Genomic DNA, 22,973 nt, shown 5'->3' with positions numbered 1-22,973 from the left:
TTATGGTAAAATTTTGGAAAATGGGCGTGGCACCGCCCACTTATGATCTCATATAAGTATATCGGTAACCGTTCTACCAATTTGTACCAAACTCGGTATGGTTATTGTACTTGGCAAATAAAAACAAAACGTTGAAAATTATTGAAATCGGACCAAAATGACGGCCGCTTTTTATATAACGGTAAATTTCAGAAATGCTTGAAACTTCAATAATTCGNAAAATGGGCGTGGCACCGCCCACTTATGATCACATATATGTATATCGGTAACCGTTCTACCAATTTGTACCAAGCTCGGTATTTTTATTGTGCTTGGCAAATAAAAACAAAACGTTGAAAATTATTGAAATCGGACCAAAATGACGGCCGCTTTTTATATAACGGTAAATTTCAGAAATGCTTAAAACTTCAATAATTCGTAATTTAAGGATTCTAATTTACTCAAATCTATACACCCCGGCTTACCATCTGGCGGTAGCTTTCGGAAAGGTGGAAAAACATATATTTAATACTTGCGCCGGGTATTTAATGTTCGGCTCCGCCCGAACTTAGACTTTCTTACTTGTTTTGTTAAAGGTTTTTCCCATTTTTTCCTTACAAAGAATTTTTGAATTTTTTTCTACTAAATTTTATTACACTAAAACTTAATGGGCTACAAAACTATATACTCAAAATAATTCAAAAAAAATCTGATCAAAAAGTTGAAAATTTGCATGAAAATTTATTGAATTTTCCGGAGTTTTGCACTTAGTTAAGAAATTATATTTTTAAGTCTTTTGTTGTTGTATAAACCATATTTTTATAAAAAATTTACGAAAACAAATTATAATAAAAATTGTTGCACTTATTGTGAAAAATTCTCTGGGCCAATTATTTTTGCCGTGAGTGTATGTATCATTGCAGATGTATGTATGTATGTACATAGCTACATATGCAAAGTCATTTCTTACTATGTTTTTATGCTGTTGAACTCTTTTTCTATATTTTTTTTTCTGTGCCGCTTTTAAGTTTTCTTAACCTTTTTGATTTCACACCACTTGGACTTTGATTGAAGTTCAAACTATAGTCAATTGAGTGTGGCTAGTGAAACAGGTTTTCATTAATAGATTTACTAACAAATTATAAGTTAGCGCAGTGTGATCAGCAAGTAAACAGGCTGCTGCTATATGTGGTATGAATGCATTGTTGTTGTTTTTAATATTTGAAAAAGTTGTTGTGTTTGCCATAAAAAGGGGTGTAAGCATATAAACTGGGCATAGATATATATGCACTGGATACATATTTAAACATGAATTAATGCATGTGTACGCAGTGGAACCTCGATATAACGAAGTTGAAGTGCTTAAACAAATGCTTCGTTATACCTATAGTTTCGTTAATTTTGTAGAATATCAAAACCTAGTTTCGTTTTTTTTTTTTATGGGAGTCTAACCGTGGACATAATGGGAATTCGCTATGTCGACACTTCATTATACAGAAGCGAAAAAAGTGGGGTGTATTCGGGCTGTGATATATGGCAGGTAGAATCCATTAATTCCGCTCAATCACTGATGTGTTTTGGCTACCAAATTTAAATTATACAAAAAAAAATATTAAAATGTTGAAAAAAAATTATTAAGAAATCTATTTTCTTTTTTTCGCAGTAATCTCGCCTCCCCCATCAAATCATTTTACAAGGGTAAGAATGTCTTCATTACCGGCGCCACTGGCTTTGTGGGCGTCACCATCGTTGAGAAGCTGTTGCGTGACATACCCGAAATAGGCACCGTCTATCTGCTGATGCGACCCAAAAAAGGCAAAACTGTGGCGCAACGCTTGGAAGAGATACGCAAGAATTCCGTTTTTGACAAATTCAAAGAATTGACACTCTATGAGAAGCGTTTCGATAAGATTGTAACCATAGAAGGCGATGTGGGTCAAGAGCATTTGGGCATCTCCGAAGCGGAACGGCAGGTGTTGATCGATAATGTACATGTGGTATTCCATTCGGCAGCCACATTGGATTTCTTTCAATCGCTCAAAGAGACCACAAACATTAATTTGCTTGGCACACGGCGGGTAGTGGAGCTGTGCAAGCAACTAACGAAATTGGAGGTGAGTGTAAATTATGTAAATAGCAAAGTGAGCAAAAAAGAAACTAATTTTTTCTTATTATTTTTATTTTTTTTACATGTTTACATTATGTGTGTATTTACTTTGATTTTTCGTTTAATAATTTTCTCTTTGCACTTTTTGCTTACAGGCTCTTGTTCACGTTTCTAGCGCTTATGTGAACTCGTACATCACTGAAGTTGAAGAAAAATTATATCCAGCTCCAGATGACCCTGAAAAGGTGATACACTTAGCTGAAACACTGAGTGATGAGGCGCTCAAGGAGTTGGAGCCAAAGTAAGAATCAATTTTTGTTTTTATAGAACGGCGAAATTAATTTTAATTGCACCAATATAATTAATTTTGTTGTTATCATTAGATTGTTGAAAGATCATCCGAACACGTATACGTTCACCAAACACTTGGCCGAACATGAGGTGGCCAATGTGGCTTCACGTTTTCCATGTGGCATTGTGCGCCCAAGCATGAGTATGAAAAAACTGTTTTTATTATTTTTTAGCATCTGGTTTATACAATTAATTATTATTTTTTATTCGTTGCTTTTTTATATATATATATATATTTTTTTTTAATTTTTTGTATTCAATCCATTTTTTTATGTTGTTTATTTTTATACTGTTATGTTATTTTTTGTAATTTTTCGTCCTATCCCAACCACACAATCTACTACTAGTTAGTTCACATTTATTAATTACATATATCCGCTCCTCCCTCCCCAGTCACCGCTGCCTGGAAACAGCCCACACCCGGCTGGACGATATCAAAGAACGGACCACAAGGCTTCTTTATGGGCGCATCTCGTGGCATTTTGCGTCGTTTGCCTTTAGATCCGACCATCATTATGGATTACATACCGGTTGATGTAGTGGTGAATGCAATTATCACAACCGGTTACTATGTAAATGCGCTCAAGTAAGTAAATTTGTTTAACTACAGGTGGAAACCTTGCTAGAAAGAGCAAACTCAGTCTATTAAATAGAGCCGGTAGTCAAATGAGAAAAAATGTGCAAAGTGGTCACGCAACTATAGTTGGTTGGAGGGCTATAGTTAAATATTAGCTAACAACCAAAGGGTATATACATATATACGTACATGCATATGTTTGTACATAATCATATTCAAGTTAATGCTATTAGTGTATGTACTTTTGTTTTTGTTTACTTGACAATTTTATAGACAAGTTCAGGCATATGGCGGTGTAAAAATGCCGGCTAAATGTATTAAGAAATATGTATGTATACAGTGAAATTTGCATAACTACTTTGAAATGGAGATTGGGAATTAAAAATCAAATTTGTACATATTTGCATGAACACAAGATGGTTATGGAGAAGATTTTTTATATACATACATACTTTTTATATACCTAAGAGCCGTTTTCTGAAGGAACTTTTAAAATTTATCATCTGCCCTTTAAACAAAGTGGGCTCTCAAAAAATGTGCCCAAAAAAATTTTCCTGAGTAAAATTGAAAAAAAAAAATTGAAATTTATTTTATTTTATTTTATTTTTTAATATTTTTCTATTTATTTGTTTTTTTTTTTTATTTTTCTATTTATTTGTATTTTTTCTATTTATTTTATTTTTTCTATATTTTGTCATCAATTTTATTTCGCACACTACCTCAATTTTCATGCAATGCCATTTATATGGCCCCTAAAAGCATACTACGTTTTAGACGCGCATGTGTTATTGTTGTTGCCTATAGTGCGGTAGTGAATTTCCACATACACAAAGTAGCTCACTAATTTTAGCGGTTGGGTAGTGGATGCTTTAGCGCAAGTTGTTAAGGCGTTGACTGTAAGCGTCGGCTGGCACGCGCATGTTCGAATCCCAGCACAAACATTTGTTAAGAAAAAAATTATCACAAAAAATATATATTTACACAGATTTTTATATGAAGCCGCTCTATTTGGCCGGATTTATCCACATATGGAAATATCCGTTAATGCAAGAGCAGGCAGATTGAAGTAAGGAGGGAATTACGCCTTCGGTGCCCAAATAACGGTTTTAAATCCGTGGGTTAACTATCATCCTTGTTTCCCGCCACAATTTTTTTTTTTTATATAAAAAATAAAAGATATTAAGCATATTTTTCACTATTATTTTTGTCGTAATTAATAACTGTAACTTTATAACCTCTTTTAACTAAAGGTGCACTATGTACATATGTATGTACCTATCGTTCAATCAAATATGTTTTTTTCGTTTTGCTCCTATTATATAATAAGTAAATAATTGTAATTCACTTACTTGCCGTTTCTGCCATTTCAGAGTCAAAAATGCCGGCAAGCCAGCTGAGCTACAAATCTTCCATCTCACTTCCAGCACCTACAAGCCATTCCGTTTTGAGTTTTTAATCAATAAAATTAATGCATTCCTACACGAATATCCTTTAGTTTCTGCTGTTTGGTAAGTTTTTTCAGCAAATTCTTTTTTAACTTTACACTAACTGTGCGCCTTTTCTTCCTTTAAGGTATCCAAATCTAAAACTGGTCAAAAGTCTATTCCTCTTTCGTATAGGCGCCATACTTTTTCATTTTATACCAGGATTTTTTCTGGATTTGGTCACTAAACTCAGCGGCGGCAGACCTATGTAAGTAGAATTTTTCAAATCGGGTTTTTTCTAACTTCTAATAATATTTCTACCCCATCCTTCCATCAGCCTCATACGCCTACACAAAAGCGTCTGGAACTCATTGAATACATTGGAGAAATTCATTTTTACTGAATGGCATTATGACAGCAAACATACATTGGCCCTATCAAAGCAAATGGATCCACGCGATCGTGAAATATTTTTCATTGATATTGGCGATTTAGCTTGGGATGATTACTTCCTTAACACAATTATGGGTGTGCGTCAGTATCTGAGCAAGGAATCACCAAAAACATTGAATGCTGCTAGAAAGAAGGATAAGATGTGAGTTCCAAAGTAAAGTATCGATTGGTCGTACACATTACATTCTTTCTTTTTCTTCAGTCTTCTCGCCTTGCACGTCGCTCTGCAGTTGGCTTTCTATTATGGCATTTGGAAGCTAGCCATTGTGGCTTTTGGCTTGTCTAACGCTAAAGCGGCACTTATACTCCCGGTTGCATACTTCCTCGTGGGCATGATTTAAGCATCACTTTCAGTAGCAAGAGTTTAACATTTACATACTTCTTTATTTAATTGAATTTTTTTGGATTCGCTATACATGTTTGTCCTGAGTAATATCATGCGCAAATATTGAATTGAATTGATGCGCTCTTGAATTTTTAATTTCATCTAAAAGGTAGGTTTGGTTTATAAATAGTACTTATTTGCATATCTGAAACCTAAATGAATAAAAGTGTTTTTGTATACTATGTACGTATGTGCAAAGAATAAAAAAAAATTATAAAAAATGATGAAATCTATGCATTACGTTTTCGCGTCTTTAATTTCGCTTTCGGGTTCCTGCTTGGGTTTTTGTATTTCACTCAACACCTCTTTGTGCCGTTCCTCTGCGCGCTTTTGTTTGAAAGTCTTTTTACCCTTTCGCTGCTTTGGCGCCCGTCTTGCTGGTCTGCGGCCATGATCCAACCAATCGCGTATAGCACTTTCAGCCTCTATGTGCGCAGGTATGTGTATTTGTCGTATCACCCGTGGACGCACCATGAACTGTTCAAAAGGATATTGTTGTCCATTACGGTCAATAAAAACGACATCACGCAAGTTGATATTCATGTAGCCGTCCGTTCCATCGGCATCAATACGCCCAGCCACAGAGTTTTCGTTGAGCAGATCTATCAGCACCGACTGACCATCTAGCAGAAATGGTATGCAGTTGAGAGTATTGGTAACAAGGTAAGTTTCCTTTCCACTTGCTTTTTTCATATTTATATCTAAAAATATGTATTTATTTATTCCTGAATACGAGTTTTCGTTTAAATCATATTTCGCGGAAATAGTCAATTGGAGCTTGCATTTCGCGGGAATCGAGTATTTTGACAACTGTCAGCTGACTGGTCTCGTTCACAATGAACGAATATGAAAAAGATTTTGGATTGGTATTTAAAACTTTCTTCACAAAGCTCATATAATTTTTCGCTAGCTTGTAGTGCATTAAATAATCTGCTAATTAAAAAATTCAGATATATAGATTTTGGTAGGCGTTTTACTCAGTATTCCTCAAAGCAAAAATGAATGCTTTAAGCGATTTCAGAGAACGTAAATTTATACTTTACGTTCTCTTGCGATTTATTGCCTTCAAAACTCAATGTGGTCATTGTGAACGATTTTTTTGGCAAGAAGCAGGTAGTAAATAAAGCACGAAATAAACTACGCAGGCAGAGGTTGAAAAGAAATTTAGTGAAAAATTAAATAAATTCTGTAGCTCAAACACTTAAAATAATGGACACGGAGAAGGTGCATGAAAAAACGGTAGCTGAAAAATTTGCTGAACGCAAAGAGCGTTTACGTGAACTGCACAAACAACGGCAAGAGGCACGTACGCAGAATCATCAAGAAGTGATAGCTGAAGATGCACGCAAAAAATTGCCCAACAACTGGGAAGCACGTAAACGCCAAGCGGAATGGCTGATGGCAGATGAAAAGGCACGCGAGGAAGCTAAGCAGCAGGGCAAAGATTATGATCGCCTAAAACTCTTAGCTGTTTCAGCAGTAGACGCTGAGCGGATAGAGAAAAAAAAGCGTAAAAAGAATCCTGATTTGGGCTTCTCCACATTTGAAGCGCAAACAGCGCGGCAATACAATCGCTTGGTAAAGAATTTGCCACCACGTGACATGGCCAAGTACGAACAACAGAAAGAGGAGTTGGGTGAGGCCTTCTACGGCGGTCCAAATACTATTTTGCAAGGTCTAGTGAAAGATAAGAAGTCATCAATCGATAATATGGCAAAGGATTTGGAGAACCAAATAGAACGTAGAAAGAAATACTCGCGCAGACGTACGTACAACGATGATGCTGATGTTGACTTCATCAACGAGCGCAACTCTAAATTCAACAAGAAATTGCATCGTTTCTATGGCGAACATACAGCGGAGATCAAGCAGAATCTGGAACGTGGTACTGCCATTTAAGCGTATCCTTTGAACAAATGAAATAAATACATATGTATGATGTCTACATATAGTTCATATGTTTAGTTGTAACATAAATAGAGTTAGGTATAAAAAAAATATTTTTTAGTACGCTCTTTTGCCTTCATTTTTTAGTTTAGATAATGTTTCTGAGTTCTTGCAATTGTGGATATTATTTTCTACTATATACCAAAACATCTTTATCCGCACAGTATTTCAAAGATATTGAAAATTCTCCAGTGACAGACGTTCAGCGTCTTTATTTATTTGCGCCATCGTATCCTCGGATATAATGCGCACCGTACCTTCTTCCATATCATCATTAGGACTATCATCCAGCACACACAGCAGAGTGTCATCTTCATATGTGGGGAAGAAGTACTCTGGTTTGTCCCATTGCTTCTTGGTGCCGCAACCAAAATGTTGCTCGCTGACCATGTGTTCCAGTAACGTGTCCTGAAATTCAAATATACGTATAATTGATGAATATTTTGAAATTTCCCAAAAGTCGGATGTACAACATACTTGATTTTCGCAGCGCAAATTGCAGCTAACACAGCGCTGGAAGCATATCTGTCGTCGTACATAGTTTACGACTTTGATTCTCTGATAAAAGTTTAGACCCTGCAATACTGCTGCGAAATTTACGCCATGAGCTGTTAGCATATGCTCTTTTAAGCCATCAAAGCTTTCTTTTTGTTCTTTACAGTAGAGGCAATTAAGTGGATACATTTTACCTATATCATCATCCCAATCAGACCAATCTGAATCGCTTTCATTACTTTGACTGCGTAATGCAAAGCGTCTTTCAAAATCGGCCTCCGGTGATGTCGCCAATTCGGGTGAACGCACCTCAGCTGCCGCTACTTCTTGGTGGGTACTTTCTTTATGCACTCTCTTTTTAACGTTATGTTGTTTACTATGCTGCTGTGGTTTTTGTTTCTCATTACGATAGTTTAACAGGAAGAATCGATCATAATCACTATTATTAGGATTGATCCGTTTATGTGCTTTCTTACGCATGTGCTCTTTTAAAGTGGAACGATCTTTAAAAATCTTTTCACAGTAGAGGCACACTAAATTCTCTAGATTATGTTGGACTTTTGACAGCAATTCATCAATATACACCAAGTTTTCGGGTTTACCTAATTGCAAGAAGTGTTTGTTGAACAAATGCTCAAGAAAGTCAGAGCGCAAGCCAGTAATAACATCCCGACAATACAGGCATTCTTTTGTGAAATCACGATCGGTGCGTTCAAACTGATGTTGTGCCAACGCGTGTTCCAGGCGTTGCTGCTGGAGTTTGAATCGCAGTTCATAATCTTTCGGTAATATATCACTAAGTAGATAGTATCTTTCGTTTTTCGCAGGTGTTCCGTCGGGCAATTGGTCCAAAAGCATGGTGGTACAATACTCTTCCAGCTCATGCCCTACGAAGGTAAGGCACTTATTAATTACAGTAAAAAAAATATATATATATAAATATCACAGAAACCTTGTAAATCTTTTTGCCAACATTTCAAATACTCATCTAGCAACGCCACATCTTCCACATCGGCTATAACCAAACGGTGCTCCATAAACAGGTGTGCAAGGTAGTCGTCTTTGGCGGTAGGAAATTGATAAACACAATCGCACTTGAGGCATTGTATCTGGAGAGATTCGGGAGTGGCTGCTGGTGGCTGTGCAGATTTCTGGTTAAAAGTTAAAGCAGGCAGTACTTCGTTTTCCAAATGTTTTTCGTCCATTTTGTAATGAAAATAGGACAATTAAGTGGTTTTTATTTTTAGGCATAAGCCCAATACCGCACCAGATGTAGGAATGTCAATAGAAAACAGCTGTTCCAGAGAACGTAAACGTTCTCTGGCTGTTTGGGATGCATTAACAATAGACGATCGTACGGAAAGACGAGTGCAGATAACGTAAATTTATTTATTTACGTTCTCTGACGAATGAAAATGAATTGCAAGTTTGAAAGCGATAAAAAAATTAAAAAATATTCTCAAAAAATAAAAGTATTTTCAGGTCTAAGTTTACAACTAAATTAATTTATTTAATTAAAATCATTCCAAAGAACCTCCATTTAGAGCTCTCTAATTCTTTTCGCGGTTTTGGATTTCACCTGTTCTTCTTCCACTTTCTTTGGCGATCTCAACTCTACACAATTTTTGGAGATTTAAAACGTCATATGATGATGACAGAAGAATAGCAATAGGAAAAAATAAAAACTTTTCATTTAATTTCCACTGGATGAAAATGTATTTCTGTTCGCAAAATAATCGTATTATTTCATAAAACTATAAAGTAGAAAGTTTATGGATCCGAAAGCAAAGTGTAAACAACATTAAAACGAAAAAATGTTATATTAAAGTGCTAAAAGTGAAAAGGGAAACGCACCTCAAGTACGCAAAACGCAATCGCAGCAGAAACGGCAAGAGAAAAATATAAACTACGAATTGTGAAAGGTAGTGATTTATAGAAAAAATTGCACACAAGACTGGAAAACTAGAAATTATAGCAACTAATTAGGTATGTACTTTTATATAAATGTTTCTTAAACATGTTAAATAACTTATTGCAAAGATTTCTACGTTGGTATATAGTAAAAAGTAATTTACCAAACTTATGTGGAAATACAACGAATGACCATCACTGTTACCAATAAATTTATTCCGTCTGAAAAATTTGCACCCCCCATTGACAACGAAACGAAAAACAACAAATGGAAATTCTGCTGATAAGTAGAGTAGCACCATGAACCAATTATACGTTTCTTTCGTGGTCTTTCGTTCATGGAGTAGCACGATCCCCAGTTCCTTATATGTATTTGCGCTGATATATTGTGAAATCGGCACTGAGGCTGGAAAGGGTATATAAACTATGGTAAATACATACATACATTTGCGAAGATGTTCAGAGCAATGTAGATAAGAGAATTGGTCGTCTTTGTCTTCAATCACTGCAACGAAATTTGCTTTTTAGTTGCGTTCCAGATGCTTCACGATTTGCAGGTTTATACAGGATGCCTTTCCATGTGACCACCTTCAATAATGTTTATTAATGTAGAAAACATCTTTTCCTTCAAATCCTGTAAAACTTGCAAATCGGGAAACATCTGGAACGCATCTTTTATGTACTTGGGGATCTTTCCTTTACGCACTACATACATATTTCTCAACGTCATTAAGCAAAACAGTAGAAATAATAGGCAACAATAAGGTATGCACACGACTTGTTACTGAGCAAAACATTTTTTCCAAGCCCCATCATTATCTTATTCTTCCAATATATGTATGTATATTGTATAAAAAGTAGCTCCACATACATACATATGTTATGAGTTCAAACGCGTAAATGCAAAATGTGATATGTACATAATTAGATACTTACCTAGATATGTACGTTCATATTTACATACAGTATTGGACATAATTATAGCACCCCCATTTCAAAGAGATATCTATTGTTTGCCACTTATGTTCAATTATGTAATTATTTATAACAATTTTCAATTAAAATACATGTAATTCTCTAACAAAACACATATAACGCAAGTGTAAAACTGTGCAAAAGACTACAAAAAAATGCAAAAAATGTTCACCCGAATTTAAAACTTTTTCTCAGAAATGTTGGAGTTTTTTGAGTACACAGTTTCATAGCCCATTCAACTTTAGTCTGATAATGTACAACTTTCAAGTGGCTGAAAATTGCCGTTGATTTTTTAGAATTTCTTGTCGCATTTGCTTCCATATAAAGAATAAACGCAATTTTTTTATAGGAAAGGAACCCGCAACACTTTCGGCAAAAAAAAAAATCAAGCCCAGTGAAGTTAGCTCAATAAATAGGGGTAAGCTTACAATAATTCTCATAGAGCTGAAAATTGGTACGAGTGTTGGGGGCAAACAATATCACTTCGAAATTGGAGTGCTATTGTATTGGCCAATACTGTGTGTATAAACTTGCAAAATTTTCGCTATGATAACGTTTCACGAGTCCGATTATCTCGTACGCATGTTCTTAAAGAGGCCTGAGTGAAATTAATAAAATGAAAAATATGGAAATTTTTTGGCCCAATGTTTATTATGTGTATTATTAGGTACTATGTTCCTATATAGTAAGTAATTGCATTTGAGATTCATCGCTCAAATTCTTTACATATTAAAAAGCTTCCCTAAATGCGTTAAAGCTGGAGTTTCCAACGCAGTTGGTTGTAATTGCTTTGTTTATTTCCATTGTCTTTATTTACTTTTTATATATATATTAAATTACATTATATACATGCACATATGTATACCTACTTTGTATATATGTATATTATGTATGAATGTTTGAATTTGCTGATGAAGTGTTTCGCTTGAACATTGGCAGCTGCGAGAATTGATTATTGTTTGTACTTTATGTACAAATGTATTTGCTGTTGTAATGCAAGTAAGCTTAAATCTGCATTTAAATAGCAGAATGTATTTTTATTATTTCAATTTATGCACGATTGCAGTTACATACATACTTAGTATAGTAGGTATATCTTTTTAAAATAAAATTCTCAGCAATTAGCACTTTCACTGTTCAACTTTTTATGCACAAAAAGCAGAGTATGTTCATTTTGCTGGCGTAGGACTTGATTTTGTATGCATTGTTCTTCCTTATCTAAAAGTGTGTAGTACAAAAATAGTTATAAACGTCATATATATTAAATATTCAAACAAACTAAACAAAGAATCAACAACTATACATGCGTATGTACATACATATTTATGTACATATGTGCACATTATCAGCTCATTAATAAACACATTTGCTCTTATCACAAAACAAATTTCTCGGAATCGATAAAGCTGGGCGACCACAAACACTTGTGGAGGCACAAAAAAACACTCTTTTTCCTCCTAATATATTTCGATATACCTATTAGCTAGTTTAAATGCTCAAAGGCAAATTTTTGTTTCTTTTTTTAACCGACTTCAAAAAAGGAGGAAGATGGTTATCAATTCATTGGAATATTTTTTGTATTTGTTACCGGATAGCTTAAGACCACGTGAACCGTTTTCGATTATTCTTTTTTTTATTGGAAAGGTGGTCAAGGGTGGTCTCTTGACATATTAAAAATACTCCTAATTTTTATATGAGAATTGAGTGAATTGTATACATCGTGGAGTTTGAATTAAGGAAACTGGCCAGAAAACAAAAAAAAAATCGTTATTTTCCCCCTGTTAAAGTTTGAATTTTTTTAACTTTTTCATCAAAACTCATCAAAATCTGGAATGTTTAATTAATTTCTCATAAACTATCAGGCCGGTCGAAATTGTGTCTAAACTTAAGTTGTTTGCATTACGGACGTCGTACGGATTTTTGAATTCATTTCGGTAATTCTAGATATACCAAAACGACAATTAAGCATGGGGCGGAAACATAATGGTGTGGGGACGTTTTTTTCTGGCAAAGAGTTGGTCCTTTATTTTGTATAAAAGACACAATGGCCGCTGTTTATAGGGACATTTTGCGACATCATCAAAAAGAAAACGACCCAAAGCATGCTTCACGGTTGGTTCAGAGAGGCAAATGCCGCCTGGATGCAATGGCCAAATCAATTCTCTGGGGTTCTACTACATTGGAAACCTGTACAAAAAATACAAGCCATGCCTAACGAATTAGGCAAACTTATACAAAACCATGGAAGATATAATGGTTATTAAAAAAACAATGGACCGAATAAAGGATAAACTGAACTTTTTGTTTTTATTTCCAGAAAAATATATTACACCTACATATTATTTTGACCAATAATATTTTTAAACCATAACGTAACGATTTCAACATATTTTGGTTTAATAAAGTAAAATCTTACAGCCCGATTCTGTGCACTTGATAAATTCAAAATTTATACATTTTTTATTATCAAGAATTGGGATTCTTGCACAGAAATCAAAAGCTCTTTTCTTGATAAATTATCAAGATTGAAAATGCTATTGACAAGCGTTTACAAATTGAAATTTCATTTGAAAATTATAATTTTTGTATATTAAAAAATGTATTTCTATCATTTAAATCCTACATGTGCCGGCATTTGAGCCTGCGACCCACGCAATTAAAGTCGACATCTCTACCTACTCGGCTACGGCCGGCAAAAGCTTTTTGCTTTTAAACTCATATTTTTCATATATGACAATGAAATCAATTCACCTCATGTTGAAATCGTAGACCTTTTTATTTCATAAATATTGGCACAGAATGCGAAGAGAGCTTTTACTTGATAAAAATCTTCTTAAACTTTCTTTACAAATAATTTATTAAGAAAACACAGAATTAGGCGGTAAATATAAACAAAGAAACACGTTTTTAATTGCAAATGCTTTAATGTTATCAAATAAAAACTGTGTGCACTTATTATTTTGTCCATTTTCGATATCTAATTTATCGGTAAAGTTTTCGATATACATATGTATGTACATAGGTAGATATACATAACCTTATCGATAAGAATATCGATACACATATATAGTTATCGATACTAATTTCTATATATTTATCGACAAACAATTCGAAATATTTATCTCTACAAATTCGGTATATTTATCGATGTCGATATATTAACTTACATTGGCTATTTGTATTTTGTTTATTTAATTTTTATTATTTTTTTATAAAAGTATAGCTGGTGATACAAAAAACACAAATTAATTCAGATTTCAATCTTTGTACAAAAATAATAAAAATTCAGCAAATTTTCACCAAAATTTCAAACTTTTTAATCAGAATCTTTAGGAAAAATCGTGGTATGCAGTTTTGTAGCCCATTTAGCTGTGTTCTTCCATGAGTCTCCTCTGTAGCTCACTTGAATGTTGGTTATGTTTAACGCCTTCATAACATATGTCTTTACTGCTAAGTCCGGCCATGCCTTGACATTCTAGTAAAAGATAAAAAGTAAAGATTTTCCTCACACATCTGCAACGCCTTTCTTGCCCGAAACTCGCAGTCATATAATTATTTATGTACACATATATATCTACATACATTCATACACACATACATATGTATTTTTATGTTTGTTTTTATTTTTGGGCCAAAGCGAAAGGTAAAACAGTTCGCTTTTCTCCAAACGCGAAAGTAAGTCGAAAAGGCACTGCATACAGCCGTGCGTACATAGTGTGTACATAATATACATACAGTGACGACCAAAAGTATTGACACAGAATTTTTGCAATATATGAAAAGTTTTTGAAAATATTCTTCATACATGCTACACCAAAAAATATAATTTATGCAGTTATATAGCCTTAGATATAATCAGTACGTAGCTTTGGATATAATCATTCGTAATGCTGGATTTCCACTAGGCATTAAATGGCAAACATTCGAAAGTCGGGCATTAAAAAATTAACGTGTACATTAAAAAAATAGTCGATTAAGTTAATTTCCACATGTCATTTTTTTAAATGGCATACATTTTTTATCATTTCAATGCCTGGTGGAAATTCGGCCTAAGCAAAAGCAGAAAAATATCGTACTTTTTTAAAGTTGCCATTTTTCAAATTTCAAGGCACTTTCGGCACGGGAAGGAATGTTCCGATTGGGCTCAAACTTTCACAATTGTATTTGTTCACTAAATACATAGCGACACGTGAGTAAAAATCTAAAGTCGATTTTTTTTAACCACTCTAATGTAAATACTGCATGTGTATATAGAGTAGCAGAAAATTTGAAAAATCCATAAAAAAAAATTGGAAAAGAGATATAAGAAAATATTATGTCTAATGACGTCAGATTGGTATTTGACTGACGTCCGAAATTCCGCAGAACGCCTCTTCAAAAATCGATCGCTGCTGGGCTGCTCGCAACGCACGATCGGTTGAACGGAAAACCGGCCATAATAAAGTTGGCGGCTGTTGGCGTCGGTTGAACATGTTTGCGCTTATTTTTAATTATTCCTGTATAATTGTACGTACTACATACATACACCTGCGTTCAACTAATTAGAAACGAAATTCAAAATGATATTGTTTTCAAATTATGTTAATTTTTTTTATTTTAAATAATTTTTGTTTAATTATATTGAATCTGTAACAGAAACCACAATAATAAAAGTTGCAAAGCTTGCTAAAATTGCAAACTGCGGATTTTTTTTCATATAAAAAAATTTTTTGATCATGTGTTATATGGAAGAAAGTGCGCAACACCCTCCATGGGCTACAGAACTGCATACCGGAAAATTTTCTTAATATTCTGATTAAAAATTTGGAAATTTTTATGAACATTTTTGAAGTTTGATTAATTTTTTGATCATGTGTTATATGGAAGAAATTGCGAACACCCTCCACAAAAAAAAAATCTAAAAAATCAACGGTAATTTTTAATGACTAGAAACTTGCACTTTTGTGTACTTCATTGAATGGGCTACAAAGCTGCATACCCGAAAATTTTCTAAATTTCAAAATAAAAAAATTGAAATCTTGATAACAATTTTTTTTTAAGTTTGATTAATTTTTATGCAATTTGTGCAAGCTTTGAAACTTTTATTTTTGTGGTTTCTGTTACAGATTGAATTATATTTTAAATATATAATTTAAAATTCTCAAAAATAACAATATTTGGAAACAATATCATTTTGAATTTCGTTTCTAATTAGTTGAACGCAGGTGTTGTACATACATATATACATGTGTATGTACATACTGTGAACGTTTCGAACTGCCCAAGCATATTTAACTGTATACGTTTATACATATAGGCTGTTCCTGTGCTTGTTGGGTGATTTTTTTTTATATATTTTTTTATATAACATAATATAATATAATTATAAATTATTATTTTGTTGTTGTGGTACTACATATTATGCGTTCATATACACGCATAGATTTTTTAACAATTTGATTTATTTTCGCAATTAGTCGTTTAAAAAATGTATTTTATTTTAGAACTTTCTGCGCTCTAAAATTTGCTGCATGTTTTTTCGGTATTTTTGTCATATTCATTCACTATTCCATTCTAGTGAAAGTGAGAGATGCGAACTAACGCCAATACTGGCATACCGCTTTCCCCGCAGCGCCATTATTTTGTTCATAAATTATCACCTCTAGGCAATTTTGTCACTTCAATTTGTTTAATTTTGTTTTTTGTTTTTTGCCTTTAAAAATGTCGAGACGTTCAAACCTTGTTTTTAAATAGTTTCCGGCCAAGTACTAAAGTTAAATAAAATGAAAACAAAATTGACGAGAAAATAAATTATGATGTTAAACGAATTACCTTAACTTATTTTGCTGCATAAATATATACATTAAGTAAACAAAATCAATAATAGTCAGATTAGTTTAAAAATAAATCGCTTGAGATTAAATATAAATTTTATTGAAGCCGAAAAGTCAACCCTTTCAAAGAGATAGCACTCTCATTACAGTTGATTTTCAACAAGCCTCAACTGCAGTTTATGCCTATTAGAAAAAGTAGATTACAACTCGAAAGGGGTAATTCCTTCTATTAAGTACAAGTAAACGAAAGGAAAAAAACAACAATTAAGAAATAAACCTTGCCGATCGCCGCATGTTAAAATTCTTGGAACTTACCTGAGCTCTTAACTGCAGTTAAACCTTTGGTGGAAACAGGCTATTACCATGAGCTGTTGTCTGTGTGATCTAGCACTGCTGAGATCGTTATAGCCTTCTAATCGTTCCTACCCTAACACTTTAACAATAGGTTTTCTCCGCCTATTTCTAATTCGGACTGACATTAACTCCGTCTCGAACTGAAAACATATTTTTGCTGCGTTTTCTAGAAAATAATATCTCTGTGCTCCACTTTAGTTAAGCGCAACTCATGAATTGTTCATTCCCAAGACATTACCTTTTACTTGCGTCGAGCCAGAGGCAATGCGGGAACTATTTCAGCTGTCGTGTACTTCAATAGAACATCGACAAAGCAAAAACATCCACTTTTGTTATTTGGTACGATTGAATTAAGCAGATTATATACCTACTAGCCAGATTTCTCGAATCATCATACATGATAAAAGAGCCGTTCAAGTGACGAAGTAGCAGTGCCGTGTTAGGAGACGGCCCTGTTTCCTAATTAAGCGAATCCCTCATAAAACGGGACAGTGCGACGCAGCTTTAAACATTGTACAGGACCAAACGGTAAACGATAAGCTGTGCCGCCCATAAATCGATACAAAAGCAGATTAGGGTAAGACAGGCTTATGAAAAAGTTTCCTTCGTAAAACTTTCCAATCTTTATTTCTTGAAAGTTCTCTGCTTTCTCATCGCTCGTTGAATGAGTTACCTGAGTTCAATAAAACACTGTGATTTGGTCGGTCGCCATCTGTTGCGATTTATAGGAGGTAAATACTTATTCTCCAATTGACTTTTTTCAATAGCAGTGCTGGAGAAGCTGATATAAATAGTTTATCATTCCATTGTCTGGAACATTTGTCGTTACTATAGGGTGATACAAAGGTGATGCACACCTTTGAGAACAAGTATTTGTGATATGTTTATGTTTTATTATTTATTATCTTCAGACAAATGGTACTACAGGCTCTGGCAAAATTAGTCATGGAGCGATACTCAGTTGAACAAGGCGTTAAGTGATTTCGATTTTTCGAAAATAAAAGTCACCACGAGCGAACTGCATCCACAATATGTGGTTTCAACAAGACGGTGCTACTTGCTACGCAGCGCATGTAACAAGGGCCTTGAGCGGCATTCACAGAGAGGCAGTCTCGGGTTATGTAGACTCTCGACATGTGAATGTCGTTCTGGGCACACAACCACCAGACGTGGACGAGACAGAAATTCGTCTACCTCGGGAGACTCGCACCACTATAGTCCAACTGCGCTCTGGTTATTGTAGCAGGTTGAACCCATACGAGGATGTTCTAAACGAATGCCCGGCATACGGAGAGTCGCCCCATGAGTCACAGCATCTCTTCGTATGCCCTCTGAGGCTTACCCTACCAACGCCCCTGTCCCTATGGATAGACCCCGTCGAGGCTAGTAGAGCTTGGCGACAACCATTGAGGGATTAACCGATCTGGTCGGGTTGTTGTAGCCGCTACAACCTATTGTGAACATCTATGGTCTTATTTAATCACCCTATATCATTCCCTGTAAATAGAGGTTTTTCAAATAGCCGACTCCTGCGCCACCTAGAAGATTAATTTATCTTTCACATTGCATTGTCCGGCTTTTGGGCTAAGATGGAAAATTTGTGAAAAGGAGTGAGTGACTTATATGTAGCAAATATGTATGTGGATTTCCTCCTAAAATTTTATGTTTTAGCGGTCGCACTAACCTTGTGTCAAGGGGTCTTGCTGCGAGTAGACTTTGAATTTAGAGGCCCTCTTTGAATTATTCGAGGCGATCCGCAGTTACCAAGTTTACCTCGTTACAGTTTCCATCAAAGTTTAAAGAAGGTTAATCTGCTCAAAATTTTTATGGAATGTTTTGTAGGCTGAACTTTTCGAAAAATATCTTCGGCAAATCTGAACATCGACTGCAAATGTTTCTGAAAGAGATACGTGATTTTTCTCGCCTCAATTTAATAATGCTCGTCTACCATTGCTTCTTAGTCTTTTCTTCTTTTTCTTTAATCTTTACAATGTCATATAGAATTAATACTTTAAATTCTTTAACATTTACCTGAGGCCTTCAACACCTTTAAGACGCGTTGTCTTTCCTTGTTTACTTTGATCTTCGCATTCCAACACCAAATCCTATTCTCCTTAACTTCTGCATTAAATGAACAAACATCTCATTATTATTGTATGTATGTACATAATTCCACTCATTAGAAAAATCGCTTCATCATTCCTAAATAATATTTTCTTTACCACTTTCACTGCCACACACAAAATATAATCTAAGGAAAATATACACATACATAATAGAATTGGTTCAATTTTCTTCTTGCTTGTTTCGCGCTCAAGTTGACATGATCATCGCTTATTTTTGGCTCATCATTCATTTTGTTTGCTTGACAATTGCATAGGAAATCAGCTCGACAACTTACACATGCACACTGGATGGTTGACAGCGAAATCCAAATAAATTCACATAATTCTTCGCGGCTTATAGCCAACTGTCCAACTGTTGATGGAAATGTCCTCTGGTGGAATGTTTTTGAAGAGAAAAGAGTTTGGTTAATTAATTGTTGAATACTAGTATAATCTTGTTAATGCATAAAAAATCATTTTTTATTTGTGCTGCCACAGATATTTGGATATATGTGTTGGTGTACATATAATTCCTGAGTATAGATACTTATTAAAAATTGCATTATAGTTCTGATCCTTAGCATATTAAGCGAAGCTGGCAGCGACATTTTTGAAAAATACGCAGTGTGCATATTTTTTTTTTAATATTTTGCTGCGGCGAAAAAAGTGCTTTCTCAAAAGCTGAACTAGCTAAATCGTTCATTCAATTGTTCCTAAATCCTCACCTTTTTAGGCCTATTTCTGAAGACTGTGCATTTTTGGTAGCTGAGCTCTAATCTGAAATCAATACGTATAAAAATTGGTGCAGATTTTTTGGGTTTGAAAAAAAAACCAAGCCAAATTTTTTAAATACTTTGAGATACTGCATTTGTAATAAGTCTTGGTTTCTCGGTTGCGATAGAAATCGTCTTGTTGTTTTTGTAACGGCATACAAATAATTTAAGACTGACCATCGAACATTGTAGTGGAAAGTGGGCTTCAATATGGATCCTTCTATTGACGGCGTTCAATTAAACATTAAAGTCTTCAGTGCAATGTTCTCAGTAAGTTCGATGTCAATGCTTTCCATCAGTTCCCTTACGAGTTTTGAATTGATCTTGTTAGCTGATTTGTACTGTCTTTCCTTGGGCTGGTCTTTTTTACTGTGCCTAAGGATTATTTCGTCTCATGAGACGCGATTTTCTACTATCTTTCAGAACAATCTCCGGCGGTATGCGGAATCCAACTTGGTTCCAAGCGCAATGACGGATATTGTAAAGATGGTTTATTTAACATCGAAAAAAGAAAGAATAGTCCTTTAAATTTGTTATTGGCAATAGTGTGACTAGAAAATTAAATAAAAACTTAAAGTATAAATACTGTTGATTATAAATTACTATTTCAACCTTCTTCAGAGTGGCCTCCCCTAGCGCCAACACAAAGCTTCAAACGTTTTGTAAAATTTTCGGTCTCACAACGCAGCTCCTCCTGGCGAGATACTTTCTCATTCTCGGCGAAGTGATTGTTTCAGAGCCTCTAAGCTGAGGTGTAGCTTGGTACAAGCCCTTATCTCCAAAATTGATCAAATACTCCAATCTAAGCGTTTCAGATTAGGTGAGCATAATGATCGATCTGCAGCTGTAATAAGATTCTGAACTTCTGATGTCCTCTGAGCTCTCGAAAGGCCCAAGGAAGTACCACAGCCTGTAATATGTTTCTAGGGCGGGGTTTAGTTACAAAAAATAAACGAGGAGTTAGTACGGCCCGGTTAGTTTTCTATAAGAAGCTGGACTCTCTGGATATCATCGCGCTTTATGTTAAGCTTTTTTTTGAAACTTGGCGCACTCTTCCCGGTATCGTTAACTGTGCATTTTTTCTCACCCCCGCACGGTCATTTTCATATCATCATTTTTCTCTACAGATGCATTTTAAAAACAGCACCTTTTTTGTTTGAAATATCGAATGTTTAATTAGTTTAACATATTCACCGACGAGAATTTAACTACTGACAACTAGTTTGTTTCGGTTAATTTTCGTCCTCATGAATTTACTGACTTCACTTATAGTAACTCCTGCTAGATCCGCTAATTCTATTCCTATGCGCCTTCATAGTATTTTATACCTACAACTCGCAAGGGCATTCGCTATCTGTATGTCCACCGTCATACTCTACTGGTCGGAATATTTCCGTCCTTGGTCTGTAAAGCAGCTTAGGTTCGTTCTGTTATAATCATTCAACAGTTCCCTTGATATCCTGCAAAGTCTGTATATCTGACCACCTCTTTCTGGCCAGCCAAATGAAGATTAATTCCTCTTTGAATTCGTCAATACAAGCTCCTTCATGGTTTCGTCAATTCATCAGTTCATTCCCTCCACCTCTCCCAACCCTTTCCGGCAATCGCTCCGTCACGACTGATAATGCTCTCGTGACGCTCTTTCGACTGTCGCTTCCGAAAACCATATTGCAATCTGTTAACGATGATGCTTTTAGAAAGTAGGTACAAACCATCACTATGGAAATTTCATTCATGTCTCTTCTTTCCAATACTCAAGAAATACGACTTAATTTCGCCAAATTTCCATTCCATGCCAATATCTATAGAAATCCAGATGCCCAATCTTTCAATGTCATAATAGCGATGTAAACAAGTGAGTTTATTACCCGCTATTTCACAGCAATTGACGCTGGATTCCTCGCCTCGCTAGAAATTTCATAAGCGCCGAGAGACTCGCGCCGCCCACGCACCACCTGAGTTTTACTTCCGAAAGAAATATGTTCCGAGCAATTAGTATATTTTTTTTTTTTCGTTTTGCAATTAAACGAATGTAACGCAAGTTGTAGTCGGGGAAAATAAATATTGAAAATTTTGAAAAATATTTATTGCAAAAATAAGTGCCCCACTGGTCAGTAAACTTGCTGCTGTTGTTTTTTTTGCTGGATTTTTATTTAATTTGGTTGTGTGATATTTGGCACTGCCAAAAGTTCACAGTAACAGCAGTAGCAGCAACAGCAATGGCTGCAGCCCCCACAGACATTTGGACGTGCGCGCGTATATGAGGTATTTTTGGTTATTGCGCACCACCAAAGAATAAAACAATGATTTTAGCGAAAATCAAAAGAGTAAGAACAAATCAAATCACATACATACATACATACATACATATGAAATCATGCAAAAGAAGCAAAGTCAAAAATCACATAAACTGTTGTGTCAAAAAAAAGTATCGAAACATTTGCAACTAAAATTGAAATAATATTTAATGAATGGGAAATTCTCAGCTTTGCAAGAAATTTGGTAAATGGATGTTGTTGTAATCTTTGTTTTTGAGGAATTTTTTTTATATTTTTTTTTAGTTTTTGTTTTATATTTTTATAATTTTTTTGTTTGTTTTATTTTGTTTTTTTTTTTTTTTCTCTGATGCACACATTCGAATACATATGTACATACATACAGGGACTCAAACAAGTGACCACGTGTTGATTTTTTTTTTAATATACTCAATGTTTTTCAAGCTAAATTTTTTTGTCCAAGCTTTAACAAAAAACATATACATCAAAGTTTCAGATTTTATACAAAATTTAGGAAAATACAACAAATTTTCATCAAAATTTTAAACGTTTAATTCTGATGCTTTTTAGAATTTTTGGGTACGCTATTCTTTAGCCGCTGTATGGAATATAAAACTGCATACCCAAAAACGTGCTTAAGATTCAGAATAAAAAGTTTGAGATTTTATGAAAATTTTTTGAATTTCTCAAATTTTATATTAAGTTTAAATTTTTTTTTATATGGTTTCGGTTAAAGCTTGGATATTTTTATAGAAAATTAACGCAAAAAAATATATTTATTGAAAAACATTAACAAAAAGATATCAGAACGTGGTCACTTATTTGAGTCACTGTATATAAAACCATATCTGCTGCTTATGTATGAATTTGTGCGCTTCCTTCTAGTATAGTACGCAGCAATTCTTAAATGCTTACAGACACATTAGTGTGCGTTCTTTATCTAAGCGCACGCTTTGCTGTTGTGCATTTTATTATATATATAAATATTTTTTTTTTTTTATGTGAACTGATTACTTTGTAAATGTTGCGCTACGAAGCGTTTTGGCAC

General features: G+C 34.5%; 5 protein-coding genes across 7 annotated transcripts in view; 3 read left to right on the top strand and 2 right to left on the bottom strand.

Moving 5' to 3' along the window:
• The window catches only part of LOC108359191 (putative fatty acyl-CoA reductase CG8306), a 21,267-nt gene extending 15,766 nt beyond the window's left edge, over nucleotides 1-5,501 (top strand). For both annotated transcript variants that reach the window (XM_017610930.1, XM_017610938.1), the window contains exons 3-10: nucleotides 1,643-2,093; nucleotides 2,242-2,387; nucleotides 2,470-2,579; nucleotides 2,831-3,023; nucleotides 4,385-4,522; nucleotides 4,587-4,706; nucleotides 4,776-5,033; nucleotides 5,094-5,501. In XM_017610930.1, the coding sequence (XP_017466419.1) occupies nucleotides 1,643-2,093; nucleotides 2,242-2,387; nucleotides 2,470-2,579; nucleotides 2,831-3,023; nucleotides 4,385-4,522; nucleotides 4,587-4,706; nucleotides 4,776-5,033; nucleotides 5,094-5,232 (1,555 nt within the window). In that variant the 3' untranslated portion in view covers nucleotides 5,233-5,501. The remainder of the gene's footprint in view (nucleotides 1-1,642; nucleotides 2,094-2,241; nucleotides 2,388-2,469; nucleotides 2,580-2,830; nucleotides 3,024-4,384; nucleotides 4,523-4,586; nucleotides 4,707-4,775; nucleotides 5,034-5,093) is intronic.
• Nucleotides 5,288-6,092, bottom strand: Lsm10 (U7 small nuclear RNA associated Lsm10). Its single transcript, XM_017610951.1, has one exon. It carries the CDS (start codon nucleotides 5,967-5,969, stop codon nucleotides 5,514-5,516), a length of 456 nt encoding a protein of 151 aa, XP_017466440.1. The 5' UTR covers nucleotides 5,970-6,092; the 3' UTR covers nucleotides 5,288-5,513.
• A 286-nt stretch (nucleotides 6,093-6,378) lies between these two features.
• On the top strand, nucleotides 6,379-7,267 carry LOC108359182 (pre-mRNA-splicing factor Syf2). The gene has a single exon (XM_017610919.1). The coding sequence runs from the start codon at nucleotides 6,486-6,488 to the stop codon at nucleotides 7,173-7,175; it is 690 nt and encodes a 229-aa protein (XP_017466408.1). The 5' UTR covers nucleotides 6,379-6,485; the 3' UTR covers nucleotides 7,176-7,267.
• A 9-nt stretch (nucleotides 7,268-7,276) lies between these two features.
• Nucleotides 7,277-9,105, bottom strand: LOC108359179 (zinc finger protein 277). The gene is made up of 3 exons (XM_017610904.1): nucleotides 8,671-9,105; nucleotides 7,701-8,605; nucleotides 7,277-7,631 (listed from the first exon to the last, which is right to left on the bottom strand). The coding sequence occupies exons 1-3, from the start codon at nucleotides 8,921-8,923 to the stop codon at nucleotides 7,392-7,394; spliced, it is 1,398 nt and encodes a 465-aa protein (XP_017466393.1). The 5' UTR covers nucleotides 8,924-9,105; the 3' UTR covers nucleotides 7,277-7,391.
• Nucleotides 9,106-9,189: 84 nt separating this feature from the next.
• Tab2 (TAK1-associated binding protein 2) overlaps nucleotides 9,190-22,973 on the top strand; it is a 46,049-nt gene continuing 32,265 nt past the window's right edge. For both annotated transcript variants that reach the window (XM_017610892.1, XM_017610877.1), the window contains exon 1: nucleotides 9,190-9,704. The gene's annotated coding sequence lies outside the window, so the exon portion shown is untranslated. The remainder of the gene's footprint in view (nucleotides 9,705-22,973) is intronic.

Source organism: Rhagoletis zephyria, unplaced genomic scaffold (genome assembly GCF_001687245.7).
Source record: "Rhagoletis zephyria isolate East Lansing unplaced genomic scaffold, Rhagoletis_zephyria_1.1 Rzeph_scaffold_00012, whole genome shotgun sequence".
In the NCBI taxonomy this organism is placed as follows: domain Eukaryota; kingdom Metazoa; phylum Arthropoda; class Insecta; order Diptera; family Tephritidae; genus Rhagoletis; species Rhagoletis zephyria.
This window is presented reverse-complemented; position numbering and strand designations above follow the sequence as displayed.

Bases quoted from the DNA above. Each gene is read 5' to 3' on its own strand.
- LOC108359182 (XM_017610919.1), top strand. From the start codon at position 6,486: ATGGACACGGAGAAGGTGCATGAAAAAACGGTAGCTGAAAAATTTGCT.
- Lsm10 (XM_017610951.1), bottom strand. From the start codon at position 5,969: ATGAAAAAAGCAAGTGGAAAGGAAACTTACCTTGTTACCAATACTCTC.
- LOC108359179 (XM_017610904.1), bottom strand. From the start codon at position 8,923: ATGGACGAAAAACATTTGGAAAACGAAGTACTGCCTGCTTTAACTTTT. The intron at 8,606-8,670 runs GTTTCTGTGATA...TTACCTTCGTAG, and splicing joins TTGGCAAAAAGATTTACAAG to GGCATGAGCTGGAAGAGTAT. The intron at 7,632-7,700 runs GTATGTTGTACA...TTTGAATTTCAG, and splicing joins ATTTGCGCTGCGAAAATCAA to GACACGTTACTGGAACACAT.